Here is a 22305-nt window from a genome sequence, read left to right as displayed (position 1 = left end):
ATGACCATCCCCACCATAAGCAGTTCTTAAACAAAAAGGTTCAGGGTGTGGTGAGAGGGAGCCTGAACAGGGTGTGGGGGGTGCTCCACTGTTGTCTTGTGGAATATGGTTCTGCCAGAAAATGAGTCCCAGGAGGTCAGTCCCACTTTGGTGTGAGGGAGAGCCTGTGGAGAAGCTGGCGAGGTTGTATGGCCCTGGCTGTGTGGCAGGAACGTGCTGTGGAGCTGCTCTGTCACTCTGGGCCCCACCTTGTGGAATGCTCCCAGCACACCCCCAAAGCTGGGCACTGGGGAGGCTCTGCTGGAAGCTCTGCCTGTGGGTAACACCCTGTGGCTGGGGGCTGTTCCACCCTGAAATAACCTCACCAGGAGGGTGTCGGTTCAGGGCTGCTCTGAGCTCCTGTCTGTGCTGTCCAAATTCCTGCTGTGAGCCCCATGTGTGAGTGTGGTTTGCTTGTGGAGGTGGTCTGGAGGCTTTGCCTTGGTTTTGGAGCGAGGATTTTGCATGCTGAAGACTGGAAGTGGCAGTGATGTTCTTAGTCCACAGCTGATCTGGAGCTATTATGCTCACCTTTTGGCCTCAATTTTGTGACCTTGCAGCACTTCTCCTCCCTCCTTTATTCTCTTGGACTTGTTGAGGATGGGAATTAGCTGCATGTTTCTGCTTCTGTCTTTTCTTCATGCTCAGGAAGGGATGGGGTTGCCTGGCCACTGGCTGCTCTCCCCCCACAGTGGTTCCAGCTTTCAGGAGGATCTGGGCAGCCCCAGATGGTGCCTGCACACACAGGGGCAAGGCTTTCTATGCCCCAAGTATATCAGTCATGACTTGGAAAGGCATGGATCATCTTGGGAAAGCACTAGTAACATCTTGAGAAGGTCTGGTAACAACTGTGACACCCGGGGACTTGGCAGAATAAACAAGGAGCCTTTGGACACAAGCATGCTTGGGTATCACTGGCTTTTGGGATAAATGAATTTCTGCATTAATGGCCTTAGGCTGGACTTAGCAGAGCACAGAAGGAGTCCAGTTCCAGCACTGGAGAAGGAGCAGCTTCTGCACTGTGTGCAGCACAGATTGTTTTTTCCTTTTTTAATCCAGCAGGAAGGTTGGCACAGGCCCTTTGGAGAGAGAGGGAGGGACCTTTCAGCAGCTCATGTCTTGCATATGCACCAGTAAGATGACAGCTAGTGTATGTGACAGAAAACATGCTGGTATGTCCCCAAAGGTGTGCCAGGGGACTGTGGCAGGGGGAGCCTGAGTGACTCCCAGCCAGGCTGTACCAGCCCTTCAAAAGGACTCAGAGGAGGGGACACCCTGACCGGACCCTTCATGGGGACCCCTGGCTGGAAGGGACAGGGCAGTCACGCATGCTTAATGTTTTCACAAAAATTCACAATTGCTGTGGTGTTCTTGGCATCCACAACCTTGACAAAACTGTTGATAAGGTTTAAAACCAAATTTACCGATCCCTGCTTAGTCACAGCTCCTGGAGTCCTTGGTGCTGAGAAGCTTCACTACAGATTCATCCTTGATATTTTCCTTTCGCACAAGAAAGGATTTGCAGTCCATTGACCCACTCTGAAGTGCTCCTAGGTGCTTATCTACCTTTGTGGCAGTGAGAACATGCGTTTGAGCCCAGCTGCACCCTGAGTGATTGTGGCTTTGATCCTTCCCTGTATAGTAAGGAAGGATTGTCACAACACAGCTTACAAATTCCTGGCTGGATACTCTTGGTGTTGGCCTGTTTTACAATGATGGAATGCCTTTGAATCTGTCAGCTCCTTGCTGTCAGAGCTCTGCGTCCCTTTCTCCCGAAGCTCCTCTCTGGTGCCACGCAGCATGACCAGCCCTTCACAGCTGGATACTCGAGTTCACTGGGAAATGTCAGCAAGTTAAATATTTGATGTGTGTTCTCTATGTTTTCATTCCAGCCCTGTGCTCTTCCCTCTTCCCAGCAGCCAGTGGTCAGTGTGGCACTAAACCTACAAACCTTTAGCGAGGCCCTTTAAGTGCCCCAGACCTTGTGCACTCGGCAGGGCTGATGACCTGTGAGCAAACAGAGGAGCCTCGGGGTGTTTGGGGGAAAATGCAACTTTTCAGTTAGACATTAGTGGTGTGGCGGCTTCAGCTGCACTAATGACAATCACAAAACAAAGTCCATCACCGGGCTGGCTGGGTGAGGCACTGTGGTGACAGTGAAACTTTCTGGTGGCTTCTGGGCCAGTCTTAAGATTTCCCAGTCGAGCAGAGCATTTCTGTAGGGCTGCAAGAGGCCAGGCACAGCTCACCTTTAGCCCTCTTCTGAGGGCTCAGATGCCATCAAGAGTTGCAGAATACAGCCACTCTGACTTAATTATGTCTGTAGATAAAGGAACAATCCACTGAATTGCAGCATTAGTCAGGTAACAAAAGTCCACTCAGTTTATCTTATTTCTTATTTATATGATGCATTGAGTAAAGGTTTGGCCTTGGTTCATCATCATTGCACACCTCCAGTTTTGCCTGTTGACCTTATGTATCTTTTTGCAAGCAAGTTGGTTATCTTCTTTTGAATTATAAATAAATGAAACCAAATTTAATTTTTAAAAGGAGGAAAAAAGCTGAGGCTGCATCATATACCGCATGTCTGCAAGCTGGGGGAACTGAGTTTTAATGAAGTTAAAATAATGTGCACTGTTATGTTGGGGTTTTTTTGTGGGTGGACTAACCGCGAGGTGGATTCCAAGCTCCCACAAGCAGAAACGTTATAAGAAACATGTAAGAAATGAGGTGGAAAAAGCATCTTTGGCCAATCTGACTCACACAAACTGGAAATGACTGCAAGTGACAAGGAGTCTCTCTCGAAAGGGAAGCAAGCTTTAAGTCTTAAAACTATATCAATGTTTCATTTGAGTATATTGATTTATTTTTACTACTTTTTAATTTTTTTCCTTTGGAAAGAGATTTTTGAACATCACCTGGAATGTCTTCTGGCCCAGATTTGTGGATAAATTATGTTCTTCTTGGAGGCACTGCAGATACACACTGGATATGGTGCTGGCAGCTTTTGGGGAAGGTCTCAGGAAAACCTGCTGATGGCTTCGTTCATGTGGGATGAGCCCTTCATCCCTGGTTATACCTTTGTGATGTCTGTGGTAGGTGGGCTGTGGATCATTAGAACATCCCTGGAGGAGGACACGTCATTTGGACCAGTAACCAAAGAAGCAGTGTTGGCTCTGGCATTATCCTGGGAGCTGGAATCACCCTTTCCCCAGTGCAGTGGGGGTCACCTTGGAAAGCTAAAAGGGGAAAGAAGCACATGCTGCTCTTAGGTTTTGCTCAAACCTGCCTTTTTAAGGGGAGGTGCCCTTCTGGCCTCCACCCAGGTGTTAGGGCAGAGTCACTTGGTGAGTCTGCAACTGCAAACTTGTCTCCTTTTCTCTGAAACAAAAACCCACAAAAACCCAGAGGCCGCCACGTTTCAGTAGTAAACATTTGTAGAGCTTTGTTCACTTGAGCTGTTTAAAGCCATTTTCCTAAGAGATCAATGTCTTTAAAGGGAAAGCCTGAAATGCACACCTCCCTTCTGTTTCTCCCTTTTCCAGTGTGACTTCCAGATCCATGTACCTGCATGGCTGCTGCCTCCTGCTTTGTGTTTTTCTGCTCATGCAGGTGCAGAGCAGAAGCTTGGCAGAGTGGACATACACGTGTGTCCGAGCCATGAATTCCCAGGGGAAAGGGAACAGCCTGATATAAAGTAGTATCAAGTGCTGGGGAAAAGTTACCATTTCTCTTGGAGGGGTTTTACTTTTCCTATTCACATCAAGTGTCATCTTTTGGGTGAAAGCTTTAAGTAAGCTGAGGTTGGGTGTGGAGTTTTCAGGTGATACTGATGCAAAGTGTATTATGCTTGGCATGAGTAATTTGGAAGAGATCAGAGTTTCCTGTAACACATCCCATGGATTCCCATGGGAAAATGACTTACCTTCTTAGGTTTTCCTTATAGCAACTGGCAAAAGAAAGAAAGAAAGGTTTGGGATTCCCCAGAACCTTGCCCAGGAGCATGAAACCCAGCTCCGTGAAGGAGAATCAGGTGTCTCACATCAGGCTTGGTGCAGCAGATCCCTCTGTGCCAGGTTGGCTCTGCTGCAGGAATGGGCTGGGATGACATCAGTGTAAGCAGGAGTCTAAAGCAGGGCTGGAAAAATAACACAGGAGTCAGTCTGAATGCTAAATCCCAGAGAACAGCCCAGACTTGTTCTCTGAGCCTCATTTCCTTTGTTGCATCATGGTAATATCGGTTCAGAAAGAGAGATCAGATGATATAAAATGGGCTTTAAAGAAGAGTGTTTTGTTTTCCCCCAGCGCTGCTGCTGTGGGGCCAGGCAGGGCCGTTTCTCTGGGCTGTGTGTGCTGCAGGAGCACCCCGAGGTGGGGCTGACTGCAGGAGCACCCCGTGCTGGGGCTGTGTTCTGCAGGAGCACCCCGAGGTGGGGCTGTGTTCTGCAGGAGCACCCCGAGGTGGGGCTGTGTTCTGCAGGAGCACCCCGTGCTGGGGCTGGCCGCAGGAGCACCCCGAGGTGGGGCTGGCCACAGGAGCACCCCGAGGTGGGGCTGTGTTCTGCAGGAGCACCCCGAGGTGGGGCTGTGTTCTGCAGGAGCACCCCGAGGTGGGGCTGGTCCCTCCCTGTCAGGGGAATGGTATCAGAGCCACTCCGGCAGAGCAGTGTCCATCCTGTGGTGGTCCATCACAGTGTGCTTGGCTGTGAGCAGAGGTGATGCTCAGGTAGGGGAAAGCCTGTCACCTGCAGAAAGGAAGTTCTAAAAACTTCCCTTGTTGTCTGAGCTGCCTGAAACGTAAAGGTGGAAGGGCAGCCCTGGTATGGCTATGGCCAGGCACTGTCGCACTGCCAGCGGCTTCAGAACAGAGGTGGCATCTAGTGGCTGCTGTAACCCTCTGTCCCCCGATCCCTGAGACAAGGAGGAGCCAAGGCTGAGCTTGAGCTGTAGGCTGGGCCTGGGAAAGGCTGCTCAGCTTCCCTGTGAGCTGTAAATGGGGGAGTGCCTTGGGCTGCAGCTCAGGACACAGTTGTGGGTTACTGGGACTGAGATATAAGGGGCCAGTAGTGGTGTTCAGCACAGTGGTGAGTCCCATGATTTTGAGGCCATTTCCAAACTGATGCAGATTTTATCTCACCAGTGAGCCATGGGAGAGCTGTGCTTGTGAACTGCAGCCTGCTCAGTGCTAGCCAGCTAAAATACCAGACCAAAACCAGGGAGTGCCTTTGAGCTGTCCTGATGCACTGAGTGTTTATGGAAAAGGGAAGCTGAAATTTTCTCCAAAACATTGCAGTTGTGCAGGTTTTTGTTTTCATTAATGAGCTTGTAGGCAGGGTTTGCTCCATAAACCTTTTCTAAATTCAATCCTTGTCTCAGTTTGGGTGTTTTCACGTTAAGAAGGGCAGTACTTTCTTCAGCCCATAACCAGATACCAGCTTGCTTTTAGCTGGAGTGTGTGTGATCTCCTTGGGCCAATGTAACACCCAAAGATTGGTGTCCCTCGGGATTAAAGTACGTGGTGTAGTTTCAGATGAACATGGATTATTTAAGGCATTTCTCTGGTGACCAAGTCATGAGTTTTGAGGACAGGGAACCCATGTTCCTCTGGGGATGTAGGCTGGGCATTTAGTGGGTGAGGAGCATAATGAAGACATCTGCGTATTTGACATTTCCATTAACAAGTTTCCTTCTCTTCCCAGTTAAGCTGAACCTCTCTCACTTTTAAAAGCTGTAGTCAAGCAATTTGTTTCAGCTCAGCAGTGGCATTTTTGGAAGCACATGGCCTCCGTGCCCTGAAAACTGTCCCTGTTCCCACCCTGTGGTGCTTTCGTGCAACTGCTCCACCCGGGCACTGCTGGCACTGGGGGTGGTCGGGACTCACTGCTGACAGGGAGCTCTTGTGCCTAAGGAGGGGCCAGAGTTTCTGGGCATTTTGCATCTGAAACAGAGCAGTGGGCTTAATTAGCCCATTCCATTACAGCCCATCAGATCCTGGTTCAGGAACTGGCAGGGGAAGATGTCTGGATGCTCCCTGCTGGTAGCAGAGCAGCCTTACTCCCAACTACTCCTCACCATCCCTGGGGATCAGGGAGATTTATGTCTGCCTGGAAATAAATACAGATCATTCACTTGTCTCTGGAGGAAGATAAAATGTAAACTGCCTATTTTCTGTGATACAGCACTGGAAATAGTTGGAATTTAAGATAATTATCTTTATTGCTTTTTATAGCACCCTATGAAGGCTGAAATCTAATTTGTTTTTCACTAACAGGGAACTCCTGTGGATGACTCAGAAAAATCCATTTGCTTTATTGACAGACTTGTCTGTTTGGTTGTCAGGGCAGTGTTCTCCTTGCAGGAAAAGGGAAATGCAGGTCATAACACAACAGCATGGGGTTTTAATAGAGATTCAAAGTTTGATATCTGTTGGCAAGAAGAAAAACTAAAGTTGATGTAATTAGAGTGAAGTGACACTGCTTTATTAAAAGGTTGTAAATTAGTTGATGCTTCAGTGGGTGTGCAGTAATGGTGCTCTGTGTTTTGTTTATGCAACTTGACTACACTTGAAGCTTATTAACAAGAGCTTGCTGAGAAGCTGCTTTTCCTGGGCACCTGGTGCCCCTTGGCTTTGGGAAGGAGGTGGGAGGTGCAGTTGTGCCTCTTGCCCTGTGCCTGGGGCTGCAGGCAATGCTGTGTTCCCTGTGGTTTGGGCCTGTTGCTTGCAAGGGGAGTTGTTTCTTTTCAAACTCTTCAGTCTGACTGTGAGACAGGCTCCCAGTTTTAACAAATTTCATATGTGTCTGAAGGTAGTGGACACCCCTTGTGTGAGTGAGTTGCATGCCAGCAGAGCTGGGTGTTGGGGTTGGGGGGGTTTCTGCTGCTCAGGTGCTGTGGCTCAATGAAAAGCAAACGCAGATGTCTGTGCTGCCCCTCAGCCCTTCACAAGTGGGGAGTGTGTCCTGCCTTTACCTGGCCCCCTGTGATCCACACCCCAGAGCTGCTCAGAACAAGGGACAGCAATCTTTCAACAGCCTTCCTGTAACCTCTCCCAAATTGCCCTGTGGCAGCAGGCAGTGGCTTGAGAAATGCTGGGACTGCAGGCTGATGTAGCAGAGATGTATCTAAATTGTTTCTGCCTGCTCACCCCCGAGAAGCCTAATTTATCACTCCCCTATGGGATAATGCTACAAATCACTGAATCATGGAGTGGCTTGGGTTAGAAGGAACCCTAAAGCTCACCTTGTTCCATCCCCTGTGCCATGGTCAAGGACACTTTCCTAGGTTTCTCTAAGTCCCATCCAACTTCTCCTACAGCTCAAGTTCTGAGAGGTTTAAAACCACAATGAAGAAGTCAGAAGCAATGTAGGAGTTAACTGTGTTTTCAGGGAGGAGGGATAGAGCTCCACAGAGCAGTCTTTGCCATGGAGCAGAAGTCTGTTCCTGTCAGGCCTCTGTAGCTCTCCTCAAAGAGGCAGCAGAGCAAGGAGGAGAAAACATCCCTTTAGGAAACATTAAACGAGAGCTCCATGTGGGCAGAGCAAGGTTCTTGTGCATCTCTGAAGATGTTCTAAGGGTTTGCTCAGCTTTTCATTGCTTTTCTTTCAGGAATTGACTACAAGACCACTACTATCCTGTTGGACGGCAGAAGGGTCAAGCTGGAACTCTGGTGAGTGTTTCTGAGCCTTTTTAACCCAAACCCTGGGAGCTCAGGCTGGGTGAGCAGGGACACAGGGCTGGGGGGATGCTGTACCTGGCTGTGGAGAGTGTGGACTATCCCTGGGGGTGTGGTGGGGCTTCCTGGCTATTCTTACCAGAAAGTTACTCTGGCAAACAAGATTCCTTTCTGTCAGTCAAGTAGCACAAACACCATGCTGCTCTTTTCTGGAATAGTCTGAATTCAGTCATTGTCTGTCATAACTGACCATTTTCACTGTTACTGTGCACTTGAGACCCCACATGTAGTTCTGTTGTCCAGAACTCCTGGCACAAGAAGCACATGGATATGTTAGAACAGGTTCAAAGGAGGCCATGAAGATACTCCAGGGGCTGGAGCTCCTCTGCTCTGGAGCCAGGCTGGCAGAACTGAGGGACCTGAAGAAGAGAAGGCTCCAGGGACACCTCAGAGCCCCTGCCAGGGCCTAAAGGGGCTCCAGGAGAGCTGCAGAGGGACTGGGGACAAGGCATGGAGGGACAGGACACAGGGAATGGCTTCCACTGCCAGAGGGCAGGGTTAGATTGGGAAGGAATTGTTCCCTGTGAGGGTGGGCAGGCCCTGGCACAGGGTGCCCAGAGCAGCTGTGGCTGCCCCTGGATCCCTGGCAGTGCCCAAGGCCAGGCTGGGCAGGGCTTGGAGCAGCCTGGGATGGTGGAAGGTGTCCCTGCCATGGCAGGGGTGGAACTGGTTGGTGTATAGCATCCCTTCCAACCAAACTATAACATCATTCTATATTCCCATACTGCCCTTCATCACTGAGGGACTGTTATTGTTTTGGAAGCAATACTGGATTTTCCTGATATGCAAGGATGAGAAATAGAAACAAGAGAAGGAAAGTAGAAGAATAAAACAGGTGAAACCCTTGGTGCCTCAGCAGCTGGATATTTCTCAATGCCTTGAGTAGAAAATTAAAACAAGCAGTGAACAGACATCACCACATCAGGGTAGAGTGAACCCCTGGAGAGCAGGACTGACTGGAGTGACCAGACCCTGGGACAGAGATGGGAGAACACTGCATGGGAGGAGTAACCCCTGTCTTATCTGTCAGCACCAGAGGGACAGCTGGAGTCCTTCTGGCTGAGCTTTGTCTGACTTTCTGAGGAGCTGACACAGCAGTCTGGAGATGAAAGAGGAAGGGAAGGACAGGAAAGGTAGTCTGTCCCTACCCTGGTTTTCACACAGATCCAGGAATTAGAGAATGACACAAGTCCTAAAACATGGAGTTAAATATCCCCTTACAAATGCTTGGGTCAAGTAACAGGAATATTAGTAACATGTGTGAATTGTTAAATAGGAATGAAGTCCATGTTCTAAGCCTCAGTGACTGACTCTAGCATTGTGTAGTTTGGTGGTTTAATTACACCCTTGCTCTTGGAAGCTGAATGTCCTCATTTCTTTTACAAAAAAGAACAGAAGCAGCTAATTTATCTCTTCTAGCCTCCATGTTTTTATGTGCCACTTGTTTTCTTGCCTCTCTTGTAAGATACCTATTTTAACATTTCAGTCCCAAGTGTGTAGTAACTTAGTGCTTCCCTCTTGAAACCATCTTTTTATAATGTACTCCTTGAGCTGGAGAGCAGCACAGAAACTGAAAAGCTGATAACACTGATTGATGATGCCTTAGTGTGATCTTTTACCATTATTTACCCAGTATTTGATTGTTGAGGGAGAAGGCCAGGTAACCACAGGCTGTTAGATTGATGTCCAGGATCCTACAAAGCTTTAGATCTGAAAAAATTACTGTCCTGCACATGAGGGAAGTATGTTTTTCGTAGAGCTGCAAATCTGGGGCTGAGGGATTCCTCAGCCTTCTCAGTGGTCATTAAAGTGTCTTTTATCCTGGCCCAGGGAATAGATTTGAGAAATAATGACCATATTATGTCTCTGATTAGCCTGACACATTTCAGTATATCCTGGTTAAATCAGAGTGCTGGACTCTGGTGTCTTGTTCCAGAAGGGCATTGAGCGGTGCTGGCAGTGTTGTCAAACTTAGTTGCACTTTGTCCAGACAGGACAAACTCTAGTGACTGAAAAAGCCCCTTATTGTCACAGTGGTCTGGAAACACTGTACCCCACTCCTGATCCCCAGCTTTCTGAGGCTATATAGCCCAGGTCTGTCAGGGATCTGGGTATAAAGAGAATTCCCTTTATTTTTGTTAAAATGTATTGGAAAAACAGGTGAAGCCTAGTGCAAGGCAATTTCTCCTCCTGTGAGTGGTCATATTTAAGTTGGCTGTTCTCCATGGCTGGGAGACCTCTGCAGACTCACTCTGACTTTGAACTCCTGTGGACTCGAGGGAACTAGGCAGAAAATCTTTTGCCCAGAGGAGTAAAATACTTATACCCTCACACATCATCCAGTAGTGCTGCAGCCCAAGGTTTGGGCTTGTATCTTCTCCATGGGAAGCACGGTGACAGTGACAACCTGTACCCAAAGGTAGAGATGTACCCACTGGTTCTTCCCCAGAAGAATCCACCATGCAGACAACTTTGGGTACCATGTACATCCTAAAGATCTGACTAGATAAACCCTGATTTCTATTTTGTTTCTTTATGGCCAGTAGGAGATGTGCAGTATGGGAGTCAGTTCTCCACATGTCATAGCTGTAACTTTTCTGTGTTTTAGGGACACCTCAGGGCAAGGAAGATTTTGCACTATTTTCAGATCCTACTCCAGGGGAGCCCAGGTAAGTGCTGTTCTCAGGGCTTTGCTTTAACATTACTTTAATATTTGTTTTAACTTTAGGCTGTGTAAGTCTTTCTTGTCATAGTAGAGAGCTCTGAAGAGGAATGCACTGATCACCAAAAGGATCTCTGTAGATGATAAGAGACACTCAATGTTGTCATGTTGCCTGGGATTCTGTTCTTATGAAGTGGTGGGAGAGAAGGGAGTGAATGGCAGAGTTTGCTAAACTCCTACAGGAAAGGTCTGTGCAGACAATATTCAGTCTCAATTTCTAGAGGAGGGCTGAGAGGTCGTTAGAGAGAATGAGGCAATTCTCGCTCTAGATCTGCCTCAGCTTTAATGTGGGAGCTCCTACTTTCTGAGGTTTTTAAAATTTGTTTAAATATGGCACTGGCTTTCCCAATGGAGTTCTTCCAGTCTGTGTTGCTTTCGAGTCAGTTCCAAAAATAGGGGTGGCTCCTACTTGCATGTTTGAGGCAGACTTGAAACTAGAGCAGCTCAATTGGAACGTAAAGTATGTGTGTTCCTCAAAACATGAGGCAGAGTGTTACATTTTGAGTTTCTCCTTTGGGCCCCGCTCCAGAATAGCATCAAGATTCTCAACAGCACAAAAATCTTGTGGTCGTCTGGAAAATTGCTGTTTCATAGTGCTGACAGTCCTGCTGTTGTCCTTTTAGTAACATGGCAGGGTCCCTCCAGGATAAAGTTTACCTAAGTTAAATGAGTTACTTTATTTTCCTTATTGTTTTCAAGTTGGAAGCTTTGGAGAAAATTCCTCCTCTGTTAGACACTAGGAGTTAGAAGCTGTGTATCAGCCTCCTGAGCAGGCCAGTATCCTGGGAAATCACCAGCCTTTGGGAAATGTTGTACTTCTACTCAAGCTCTTACCACTCCTGGCTTTTTGCCCCTTGTATCTGTAGACCTTTGCTTTGCTAACTGGCAAAATCCACGTTGTTCTCCTTCTCTGACTTCCTGCAAATTCACTTGTGCTGTAGACATAGGAGCACCTCACCTGGAGTGTGCTGTTGAGATCTCCCCGTGTCCTGTTTATTCATGTTAGTGCACATCTCTGGTGGTCTGGAGGCTTTGAGGCAGCTCCTTTGAAGCAGAGGCCAATTTCCTGGTGCTTGCAGAAAAGTGCATGGGAAGGAGAATTGGAGTTCTGCAGTGGGAGAGTGCAGCATCTCCCGTTCACATGTTCAGTCCCGAGTCTGAGTTTCTTTCAGCTTCTGCATTTCATTGCTTTCAGCCTCTACATTTCATTTTCTTTCAGCCTTTACTACTTCTCAGAAAAATCTAGAATCCAAATCACATATTCACAGTTTGTATTGGAAGGGACCTTAAGGCTCGCCTCATTCCAACCCCTCCCATCTGCAGGGACATCCTCCACTAGACCTGTGTGCTCCAAGCCCCATCCAGCCTGGCCTTGAGCACTTCCAGGGATCAGGAATCCACGACCTCCTCATGGAACCTGTGGGCTTGAGGCCATGTTGCTTCCCTCACCAGTTAGAAGTGAACGGAACTGGTCAGTGTGGTTTTCTGGTGACCACAGAACTCTGCTTTGGTCAGGCTCTTTCTAAGACCTTGCTGTGTCAGATGCTCAGGTCAAACTGGGAATGAAAAGCAGCAACTACTGTGTCCAGGAATGCCACCTGGGAGCTTTTAGCCCTGTGTGCAGCCACTGTGCACAAGTGGTTACTCCCCTTGGTGTGACCTGGGAGCTCCTCAGAGCAGTGCTGTGTCTTGGCAGGGCTGCACCCTCAGAGCCTGAGCCCATATGCCAGACCTTGTACCTGCTGCTGCCACAGAGCAAACTGGGACACAGGGCAAAGCTGAAATGGGCAGTGATGAGAGCACTCCAGTTGGATGGGGAGAGAGACACACATCTGTCTGGAACCTGCATGGAGCTGTGAGGCAGTGGTGCAGCACCTCCATGTCATTCCTGCAGTCTCTTCTCCCTGGACACTGCATTTGGGTGCCACAAGCTGTCATGTACCTGGCTGCCCACAGGCTTGAAAGGGATTGATTTTCTCTTCCTTCCACAAAGTGAAGCTCTTGGCCTTCTTCAGCTGTATTTATCAGTATTGCTGGAGGAGCTCTCACCTGAGCATCAGCAAGGTTTGCCTCATCCATCTCACTGCCTACCCCTCCCAAGGAGTCTGAGAGACAGTGAACCTCCTCAGCCAGGCAGGGGGATCTCTAATGGGGATGCTTTATAGAATCATGGAATCACTAGGGTTGAAAAAGCCCTCTGAGATCATCTAGTTAAACCAGGAACTCAGCACTGTCAAGGCCCCAGCTAAACCATGTCTCTCAGCATCAAATTCTGCATGGATTTCTTTTAACATCTCCAGAGATGGTGACTCCACCAGTGCACTGAACAGCCTGTGTCAATGCCTGACTACCGTTTCAGTGAAGAAATTACCCCAAAATGCAATCTAAACTTCCTCTAGCACAACTTGAGGTTGCTTCTTCTCACCCTGTCACTTCTTACCTGGGAGAAGAGACTAATCCCCACCTGACTCCCACTTCCTTTCAGGAAGTTGTAGAGAGCAATTCACTGCTGAATGCTGGGGTATGGAGCTCACTTGCACAGCAAGGTGTAGCTCACACCTTTGCCTCAAGACTGCCCTCTGCTTGTGCAACAAATACCTTTTCCAAAGTGCTGTTGTGATGTCTTAATCCTGGTCTGCCCAAACAGTCAATGCTTAAAAGCAGCAAACCAGCCCTAAAGAACAAGGTTGCCTTGGATGAGGAGAGGTGATTCCCAAGGAAAGTCTCTCCAGGCCCTCTGAAAGTGCCCAGGAGATGAGCACAGGGAAGGTGCCTCTTGAAAATGACTGGAGTCCTTGTACATCTTCTCCAGGTGGTTTGGAGTAAAACTCAGATTGTTTTCAGCAACAAATGGTTGGCTCCCATGTGATGTTCCAGTGTTATTCCTGTATTAACAGGAATCCAGATACCATGTCTCTTAAAAAACTCACCACAACTTGCAGTGGAAGAAGAAAGTATCTAAATTTATACTCTGAATGTTTAACCAAAGCAAGAGGACTGTTTGTTTTGAATAACAAATGCCTGTGTGACTGCAAGGATGGACTTCCAACACCTCCAGTTATTTTCAGTATGCAGAAGCTGACTTCTGGCATGGCCTTAGCATAAATACAGCATAACCTATGTGGTCTTGGCAGAGAAACACAGAGATGCTTCTGAGTTCTCTGATTTAGAATTACAGAATGGTTTGGGTTGGAAGGGACCTTAAAGTTCATCCCATCCCACCCCTGCCATGGCAGGGACACCTTCCACTGTCCCAGGCTGTTCCAAGCCCTGCCCAGCCTGGCCTTGGGCACTTCCAGGGATCCAGGGGCAGCCACAGCTGCTCTGGGCACCCTGTGCCAGGGCCTGCCCACCCTCACAGGGAACAATTCCTAATTCCCAATATCCCATCTAACTCTGCCCACTGGGAGTGGGAAGCCATTCCCTGTGTCCTGTCATTTTATGCCCTTATCAAAGTTCTTTTGCAGTTCTTTTGGAGCCCCTTTAGGCCCTGACAGGGGCTCTGAGGTGTCCCTGGAGCCTTCTCCTCTCCAGGTGAGCACCCCCAGCTCTCTCAGAGGGGCTCCTGCCCTTGGAGCATCTTCATGGCCTCCTCTGGACTATTACAAGATGTCCACATCCCTCATGTTGGAGGCCCCAGAGCTGGGTGTAGTACAGGTGTGGTCTCCAGGATGTATTCAGGGCTGTGTACTGTAGTGGCTTCTTAACTGCACTTGTTTGCTTTCCTTTCTACTGTCTTGGAATCATCAGACTTCAAGACTTCTGCTGTAGGAAGGCTGATGCAAATCCCCTTGGAGGCAGGAGAAACAGCTTATTGAAACTAAAAGCCAACAGCTCAGGAAGAACAAATCCAGCAGAGAAAAGAGGTGCCAGCGTGGGAAAAGCTCTGAAGTTCAGTGTGATATTTGTACAAGAACAGGTTGGTGTAAACTGGCCTTGAGCACCTTCATGCTGAGAACTAGTGGAAGGTCCTCACTGACTAGAGGACTAAAGAGCTCAAGGGGAGCTTGAAGAATGAGGTTCCAGAGGGGACTTGTACAGGTTGGCTGAGAGCAGGAGGCTGGCAGCCCTTACCCAGGTCTGAATAACCAGTGCTTAAGAGAATCCTTGTTATGAAAAGTACCTCTAAGCCAGGGAAGCATGCCTGACTTTCCCACACACTCTTTATTGTTTCTGAAGTGTAGTGATAAAATTGAATTTTCTGAAGTAGACCCTGGAGAGGTTGCAACATGGAAAAACAGTCTCTGGACAGCAAGCAGACCTTCTTGGGAGTTCTTTTTTCCCTCATGGCACAGCCTGGTGCAGTGCTCAGGCTGAACTTCAGGTTGGTCCCTCTCCAGAGAAAGGACTCGAGTACCTTGATGCCTTCCCCCGTTTCACCTCCACACCACTGGCCTGGGTCCCGAGCCATGTGACTTTCATGTTCAGCAGGAACTTTTTCCTCTTGAAATTATCTGCAGTAAAACATCCTTGCTGCCCCTGATGAGCTGGCTCTGAGCAAGAACCAGCCTCTTCTTCCAGCATGATTGCCTCAGGGTTTGCTGTGAGGATCACAGGTCTCTTGCCTTCCTCCCTGCCCTGCATTAGCAGATCTGATCTCGTCAGGGGCACAAGGAGCTCTTGGGCTCCAGCTTGTGGTGCTGGTGTGCCTTGGGCCCCTCTTCTTTTCTCTTGCCTCCCTAGGTGTTGAGTTTCCACTTCATTGCCTTCTGTCTTGGGGTCTGATGGGCCAGCAGGTCCTGAGCACATCACTTCAGGGTCTCCTTTTGAGGCAGAAGAGGAGCATTTGTGTCTGGGGAAGCACTGGCCTCCAGGCACTGATGGGGCACGGGGAGTGTGCACTCAGTCATGGTGACTGCAGGGCCAGGGAGGAGGGAGGGATGGAAACCAAGTAGTGTTGCACCCTGCAAAGCCAACTCGGGCAGTCTGGAGCTTGCTGTGTTGCAGAAGGATTTTATGTTAATTGTCACAGCATGGGGTACAGTGACAAGTATTTAGTGTGCTTAAAGGTGCTGCAGAAATCTTTTTGCTCTTGGACTTCTGTTCCTTTTCTGCTTGCCTTCTAGTCTCAGTCATTCCAGCAGAGCTGGCTCGCTGATCTCGGCTGTTTGAGCAGCTGTGAGCAAATGCAAACTATTCCAAGAGTGATCACAGGGGGGAGAAAGAGCTGTGGTGGTGCTTCCTGGTCTAGGCAGGAAGAAGCAGTATTAGGATCCTTCCTGATGTCCTCATATGCCAGCAATTTAAACTGTTTCTGCAAATGTGGCTTGCCAAACTCTTCCCAGACAGTGTGATAAAATGCTCCCATCTTGCAGCAAAGCTGCAGCCCTAAAGAAAGGATGAATATTGTTGAGTTCTGCTTAGGCAGGTGGTTTGAGGAGCTGCTGTTTATCCTCTTCAGGGCTTCTTAGTATGCAGAAAGGTGGTGGATTTTTGGTAGCTCAGCAGACTTGGGTGTAGATTAAGCCCTCCCTTATGGCTTTTTTGGTTACTACAAATACTTCACCTGCCATGGGTCATTTGGACAGGATTGTCCAGCTGCTGGAGGAGCCTGCAAAATACTTATCAAAAGCTCAGTGATAAATACCCCCCAGTGTTGGGAAGAGGATTGGCAGCAGGATGTCACTGCCCATGAGGCAGTGTCCGAGGTGCCAGCTGGAAAGCCACGATCAAAAGGAGATGTGAAAGAGCAGGAGACAGAGTGTTCTGGTTCCTGTCAGCACTGGACCTTCTGTTTAAGGTTTATTTCATCCTGTGGGACAGAAAATTCATTCTGAGGGGCTCTTCAGCCTTCTTCAGCAACAGCTTTTTTCCATCAGTGGAGAATATCAGTAAGTGACACTTTCCTGGCTACCCTGTCACCTGCCTGCATTGGGCTGAGGTCCTTGGCAGTTGTGCAAGTGTTCCTAGCAGCTTCTTATGTGCTGGAAGCCCCTAAAGCACCTGGGAAGCTTTTTTAGACAAGCCTGCTTTGCATTGACAGTGTGCAAGCTGATTTTCTCTTACCTTTAAAAGCTTTTTGCTTATAAACCTGGTCCAAACCTGCTGCAAGCAGGCAGAGATGATATTTCCCCACCACCACCTCAGTTACATGGACAGGTCTTTGTGTAAGCTCCTGCTGGAAGCAAATTTGGGGTTTGGCAGAGTAAGTGTCCACATGTGCTGCTGGATACAATAACTGGTGGTCTCTCTGTGTTCCTTGTTCACTATGGGAAGCACTCATGTGGAAATTTTTGTCACTGGCTTCTGAGGGTTGTGCCAATCCCAGTAGTGTGGAACAAAACCAGAGTGGGAATGAACTCTGAAAATCCAACTGTGAAAAGACCCCAGATGGATCTGGGGATGAGTCCAGTCAGCTTCTAAAGACCCCAGATGGATCTGGGGATGAGTCCAGTCAGCTTCTACCTACACAGAAGCTGTAGGCAGGCTGGGGAGGAAAAGAAGGAAGGCTCTTTGAGGGTTATGAGGGGTCCAGGTCTCCTTGGTCTGAGAAGCTGAATGTGGAACTTTTCACTCTGTACTGTGGGAACCTGGAGTACATAATGGTACAAAAGGGCTTTGTGAAACTAAAAATTGAAAGCTGTGGAGACAATAGGGTGTTGACAGCCATCTAAGCACTTAGAGAACAAATTAGGCTGCAAATGGGAAACTGTTCATTTGTTGAGTTGAGGAAATTAAAATTCTGTGCATGTTATTCCAAAGGAGACTTTAAAAAAGCCTGACAGATCTTACTTGGAACTGTCTGCAGAGATGGAGCCAGCCCCCTCCTTGTGCATGGCTGAGTGCTGTTCTCTCTGGGGCAGAAATGGCAGTGACAAAGTGGCTTTGGGATGTGTGCTCTGGGAACGTGGGGTCTGCAGCATGCCAGTGCTACTTGGAAGCAGTGTGAGGTTATCTGGAGCACCAGGAGCTGGCCAGGGGTTGAGCAGCCTCCTTCCTGCCCCTGCTGAGCTGCAGCACAGCTGGGCTCCATACCCAGCTGGGGATGGAGCAAGGCAAGGGCAGCTTGGCCTCCGTGTCTCCTGACCTGTGAGAAGCTCTCCTGGACAATCTAAACCTGTGTGCTGGAGCCATGGTGTGGCTTGGAGGATCAGCTGGCAGACAAAGGGTCATGTTTTGCATTTAGAAATCATGGTCTTGTCCTTCTACGCTGCTGAGAACGTTAGGGGTGTGTGTTTTTGCTGAAGTTTTATCCTTATTCCTATTCAAAGAAGATCCAGGCAGAGGCTGCCAGCAAGCTTAAGAACTCTCTCCTCCTCAGGCATATTCCTGGCAGAAATAATCGTCACAAACTAGGTCTTGGGTCTGTTTTTCTTGGCTGAAGGAATTTGTCAATCCAGAAAAGAAGCAAGGAGACTTTATTTATCTTGCTGGCCATTTGTGTTGGAAGGGGCTCATCAAACCCTTTGCTTCGTTATTTACTGACTCTCATTAATTCTCACAGCCTTGGGGGCTAGAAATCAAAACAAATAGATGAAAAATTAAAAGAAAGCTCAGACTCTTCTTTTCTTTTTTTTTTTTTTTTAATATGCAATTAAAATGTGATGTGAGAGTAGGTATTTCCAGACTGGGTCCTTGACAAGCAGTATCTTTGGTTTTGTGGGACTTGTTTTTTGGGATTTTTTAATTATGGAAAATCATTACTTCCTTCTTATTTTTCCTCTCTAAATCTAGGAAAAACTGATTCTTTTCTCATCCAAAACAAAAACAACCTCAATTTCTTTTGATTATGTAGTTTTTGGACTGTCCTAAAAATGAAACTACAAAAAATTACAGACTCCAGGTAGGAGCTCCAGACTTTCCTTGAAGGAAACTGAAGATGTTTTCCCCACCCCACAGATGCTTCTGCCATTATGTAAACTCACCTTCAGATCCTACAGAACAGCATCAAACCCAGACTTTGAGGGGCTTTCTCTTTGTGTTGGACTGTCAAACATGAAGCCAACCCATCTGGCTTGCCTTTTGTGCTCGCTGCCCTTCTATTTTTGTGCATTTTGAGCCTTTCTCCACAAATGCAGATGTGGAGAGGACAGAAAAAACAAACTTCACCTGGAGAGTGATTGCCTGGCATGGAAGCAGTGGGCAGTGAGGGTGGGGGTACAGCTCAAGAATCAGAATTGTGCTACAAAGAAGAGTCTGAATTGTTATAAAATTACAGAATTGGTCAGGCTTTGAGAGCTGCTTATTCCAGAAGAGCTGAGAGGGAGGCAGACAAGGTCCAGGCACACCCAGTGCATTCCAGGAGCAGCTGCTGTTCCATGAGGGGGAGCAGTGCTAGTGCCAGCTCCAGATGTGACTTTATTATGAGAATTCAGGTGCCTTTGTGGCCTGATGCCAGTTTATCATTCCTGTGTACTCCACATTTCATGTTAATGATTTTTTTTTGTGAATTTGAGGTATATCATACACAGAGCTTCTGCACAGGCTCCTCTCAGTTCACCACAGGGGCTGGCAGCAGCAAGGGCTGCAAAGCTGAGGTTTGGCAGGACTGGGCAGCTTGTGTTTCCCATCTGTGTAGCACACCTTCCATTTCAGTGGGCAGAGGAGCAGCTCCACTGGTACATGAGGTGCTCCCTGCTCCCTGACTCGTACCAGGGCAGTGCTGGGAGTGCCTCAGCTCTCTCCTTCCTGTGCTCAATCAATTTCAGCTCCTGGGCTGAAAGCTGAGACCTTCCTTGGCCAATTTGAGATCTCTGCTTGTGCTGGGGCTTTGCTGTGGGGGATGGCTGTTCCTGGAGGAGACCCCTGATTCAGAGAAGGCTGATTCTGCAGAATCTGGTGCTGGTTTGGTTTGCCCTTAGTCTTGCTGCTGCTGGGTTCCCTTTCATCCAGCACTGCCTTCCCAGCTGGGTTCCTTCTCTCTCAGCACAGCATCATCTCCTCTTCCCTAATTCCCATTCCAGGCTTCTTGTATTGAGGTTCTGCCGAGTCAGCTTGGAGTGCCTGTTGTCACTTGGAATGTCCTTTATTGCAAAGAAGAGTGACAAGAAGTCAGAAAAATAATGGGAGGATTGCAGAGAGGCTCTGCTGAGGACAATTCCATAAATGCTGTCTGTGCCCAGCTGGTACCAAGAGGCAGCTCCTGACTCATGTGCCTGCAGGGCCAGGCACAGACTCCTTTCCTTGTGTCTGTCCTCAGAAACACTCAGATTCAAGAAAAGCTTATTTGCTGGGAGATGCTGTGGACCTGAGTGGTGGCCAACAGTCTGGCCATGCTCCTGGGTCCTGCCAGCCCGGCTTGGGCTGAGATGGAGACTCCTCAGAGCTGCTCCTTGTCTTTCCTGCCTTGAGTCATGCCTGTGCTGCTGCCAGCACCATGTGCTGCACCTGAGGAGGTGACTGGGAAGCAAGTCATGGATGTGGGTGGTGTTCAGGGACAGTGGATGTCAGCCTGAGGATGCTGTAGGTACCTCTGGCCTGAAGAAAGCGTCCTCTGCCAGTGTGGCAGTGACAGTGACACCTTCCATGAAGTCTGGAGGGATCCTAGTCCTGAGAGCTCAGCTGTGGAGATACTGTGGTGCTTATCAGCATTATTCATCTTCTTCTGTGTCAGCAAAGGAGTCACAGTCACGCAGGTTCTGGAGAAGAGGGTGTGCTTGAAAATTCCTTCCTGTCCTGCTGCCTCCTCACCACTGACTGCAGCTGTTCTGTGTAAGGGGATAGAGAAGAAGGTGTATTTGTGCCTCAGCAAGTTTGTATCAAGAGTTGTGACAGGAGAAGGGTGTGTTTTGCTCCTCCAGATAGAGCCACCAAGGCAGTTCCTCCTCCTGTGTAGAGACTGCAGCTTTGGAAATTATTTGGTGGATACCAGAGCCAAAACAGGAGTAAAATGTTCCCTAATGACCGGGGACTGCAGTAGCACAGCCCTGTTGTCTCAATTTTTGCCCTATCAGCACACAAACAGTGCAGCTGGAGCAATGTTCTGTCCCTTTGCTTCTTGGTTTCTGCGTGTGGGGGTCTGTCAGGGGTGTCCTGTCCCTTTTACATTGCCTGCTATGGAACTTCCTGATTGCTTCTGGTTGTGTTCTACCAGGGAATTCTCTTGGTGTACGACATCACTAATCGCTGGTCCTTTGATGGGATAGACCGATGGATAAAGGAAATAGATGAGGTAAGTGAATGGAGGAACACATGCAATGATCTATAGCAGAGACATGGGGTTACCTGACATGGGGACAGGAATGGCTCTGCAGTGCAGTCATAAGTGGAAAAGCAATAAATGTCTGCCCTCCACCTCTGTGTAAATCTGGAGTAGTAGGAAATGGCTCAGGAATGGTCAAGAAAGACAGGAAAGTTCCCTCAGAAATTAATGGACTGAGGTGACAAATTAGTTGTCCCCACCACACAGAGGTGCTGCTGGGCAGTCCCTTGGCCACAGAGCAGCATCTGCTTCTTTTCCCTTACTGCTACTGCAGCTCAGCAGAATGCTGGGTGTAGCCACGATTTCTTCACTTCTCTCCTTGCTGCAGCACGCTCCAGGTGTCCCCCGGATCCTGGTGGGAAACAGGCTGCACCTGGCCTTCAAGCGGCAGGTGCCGACGGAGCAGGCGCGCGCCTACGCCGAGAAGAACTGCATGACCTTCTTCGAGGTGAGCCCCCTGTGCAACTTCAACGTCATCGAGTCCTTCACGGAGCTGTCCCGCATCGTCCTCATGCGGCACGGCATGGAGAAGATCTGGAGACCCAACCGAGGTCAGTGGGCAGGAGGGTGCTCCGGGGGGAGCTTTGGGATCGCGTGGAGCCCTGGGGCTGTGGCTGCCCGGGTGGGAGCTGTGGAACTGTGGGAGCTGCATCCACCAGACAGGGAGAAATGCCTCGGGCCAGACAAGCTGAAGCTGAGCCAGGAGCTGCCTGTGCTGGCGTGGGGATGGGCAGCTCCAGAGGGCAATTCAGCATGTCTGGGACCTGAAGTGCTCTGGGGCATCCTCTTGCTTTCCACTTACTCTGGATGAGGCTGAGGGCAAATAAGCTCCCACACTGAAAGTACTTCAATCAAACAGCTGTGTGGGGTAAATCCAAGTGTAAGTATCTCACTCCTTGCCCTTGCCTGAGCCTGTCTTCTTCATTTTGGAGGGAAGCAGAGTGTGCCCCAAGAACTGAAAGGGACTAAATCTCATCCCTGCTGACAGCATGTAGCAGTGGGCTGGGTTATTCCATATATCCAGGCATGTATGCCACAGGGAGGGAAACCACAAGCAAATTCCATGTTATGTCTCAGCCTGTTGAATTTGAAGCAGAATAATCTCACTTCCCACATTATTCCTGGCTGGAGGCAGTGTGTACCACTGCAGTGTGAGCAGCAGCAGATCTGTGTTCCTGGAGTGACCTGCTCTCATATGGACCTTCAACCCCTGCTCACTGGGGTGAGAAAATCCTGTTTGCTAACCCCAGTCACCAGATTTTCTGCCTGGGCTCCTATCCCAAACCTGGCTGCTGTGCCATGGTCTGCAGGTCACAGAGGAGTGGTGGGCAGGGACTGGGCTGAATACACAGACCTTTCCTGAATCTTTTCCAAAGGATTTGTGACTGCAGACTGCCTGCTTGGGAAGGGAAAAGGCAACAGGAAACAGCCTCAAATTGTGCCATAGGAGGCTTAGATTAACATTATGGGAAATTTCCTCACAAAAAGGGTGGTCAGGCACTTAAACAGTGCCCAGGGCAGCAGTGGAGTCACCATCCCTGGAAGTGTTCAATAAAGATGCAGATGTGGCACTTGGGGACATGGTTTAGTGGAGGCATCGGCAGTGCTGGGGGAATGGTTGGACTCGATGGTCTTAGAAGGCCTTTCTAACCAAAATGATTCTGTGATTGC

At 48.8% G+C, this 22305-nt stretch overlaps 1 protein-coding gene across 1 annotated transcript in view; it reads left to right on the top strand.

Moving 5' to 3' along the window:
* RAB40C (RAB40C, member RAS oncogene family) overlaps positions 1-22305 on the top strand; it is a 36892-nt gene that overhangs the window by 10986 nt on the left and 3601 nt on the right. Inside the window, exons 2-5 of the mRNA XM_064389798.1 lie at positions 7645-7705; positions 10380-10440; positions 20527-20604; positions 20963-21185. Coding sequence (XP_064245868.1) covers positions 7645-7705; positions 10380-10440; positions 20527-20604; positions 20963-21185 — 423 coding nt within the window. The remainder of the gene's footprint in view (positions 1-7644; positions 7706-10379; positions 10441-20526; positions 20605-20962; positions 21186-22305) is intronic.

This window comes from Passer domesticus, chromosome 15 (assembly GCF_036417665.1).
Source record: "Passer domesticus isolate bPasDom1 chromosome 15, bPasDom1.hap1, whole genome shotgun sequence".
Classification (NCBI taxonomy): Eukaryota; Metazoa; Chordata; class Aves; order Passeriformes; family Passeridae; genus Passer; species Passer domesticus.
The sequence above is the reverse complement of the archived record's forward strand: the minus strand, read 5'-3'. Positions and strand labels throughout refer to the sequence as shown.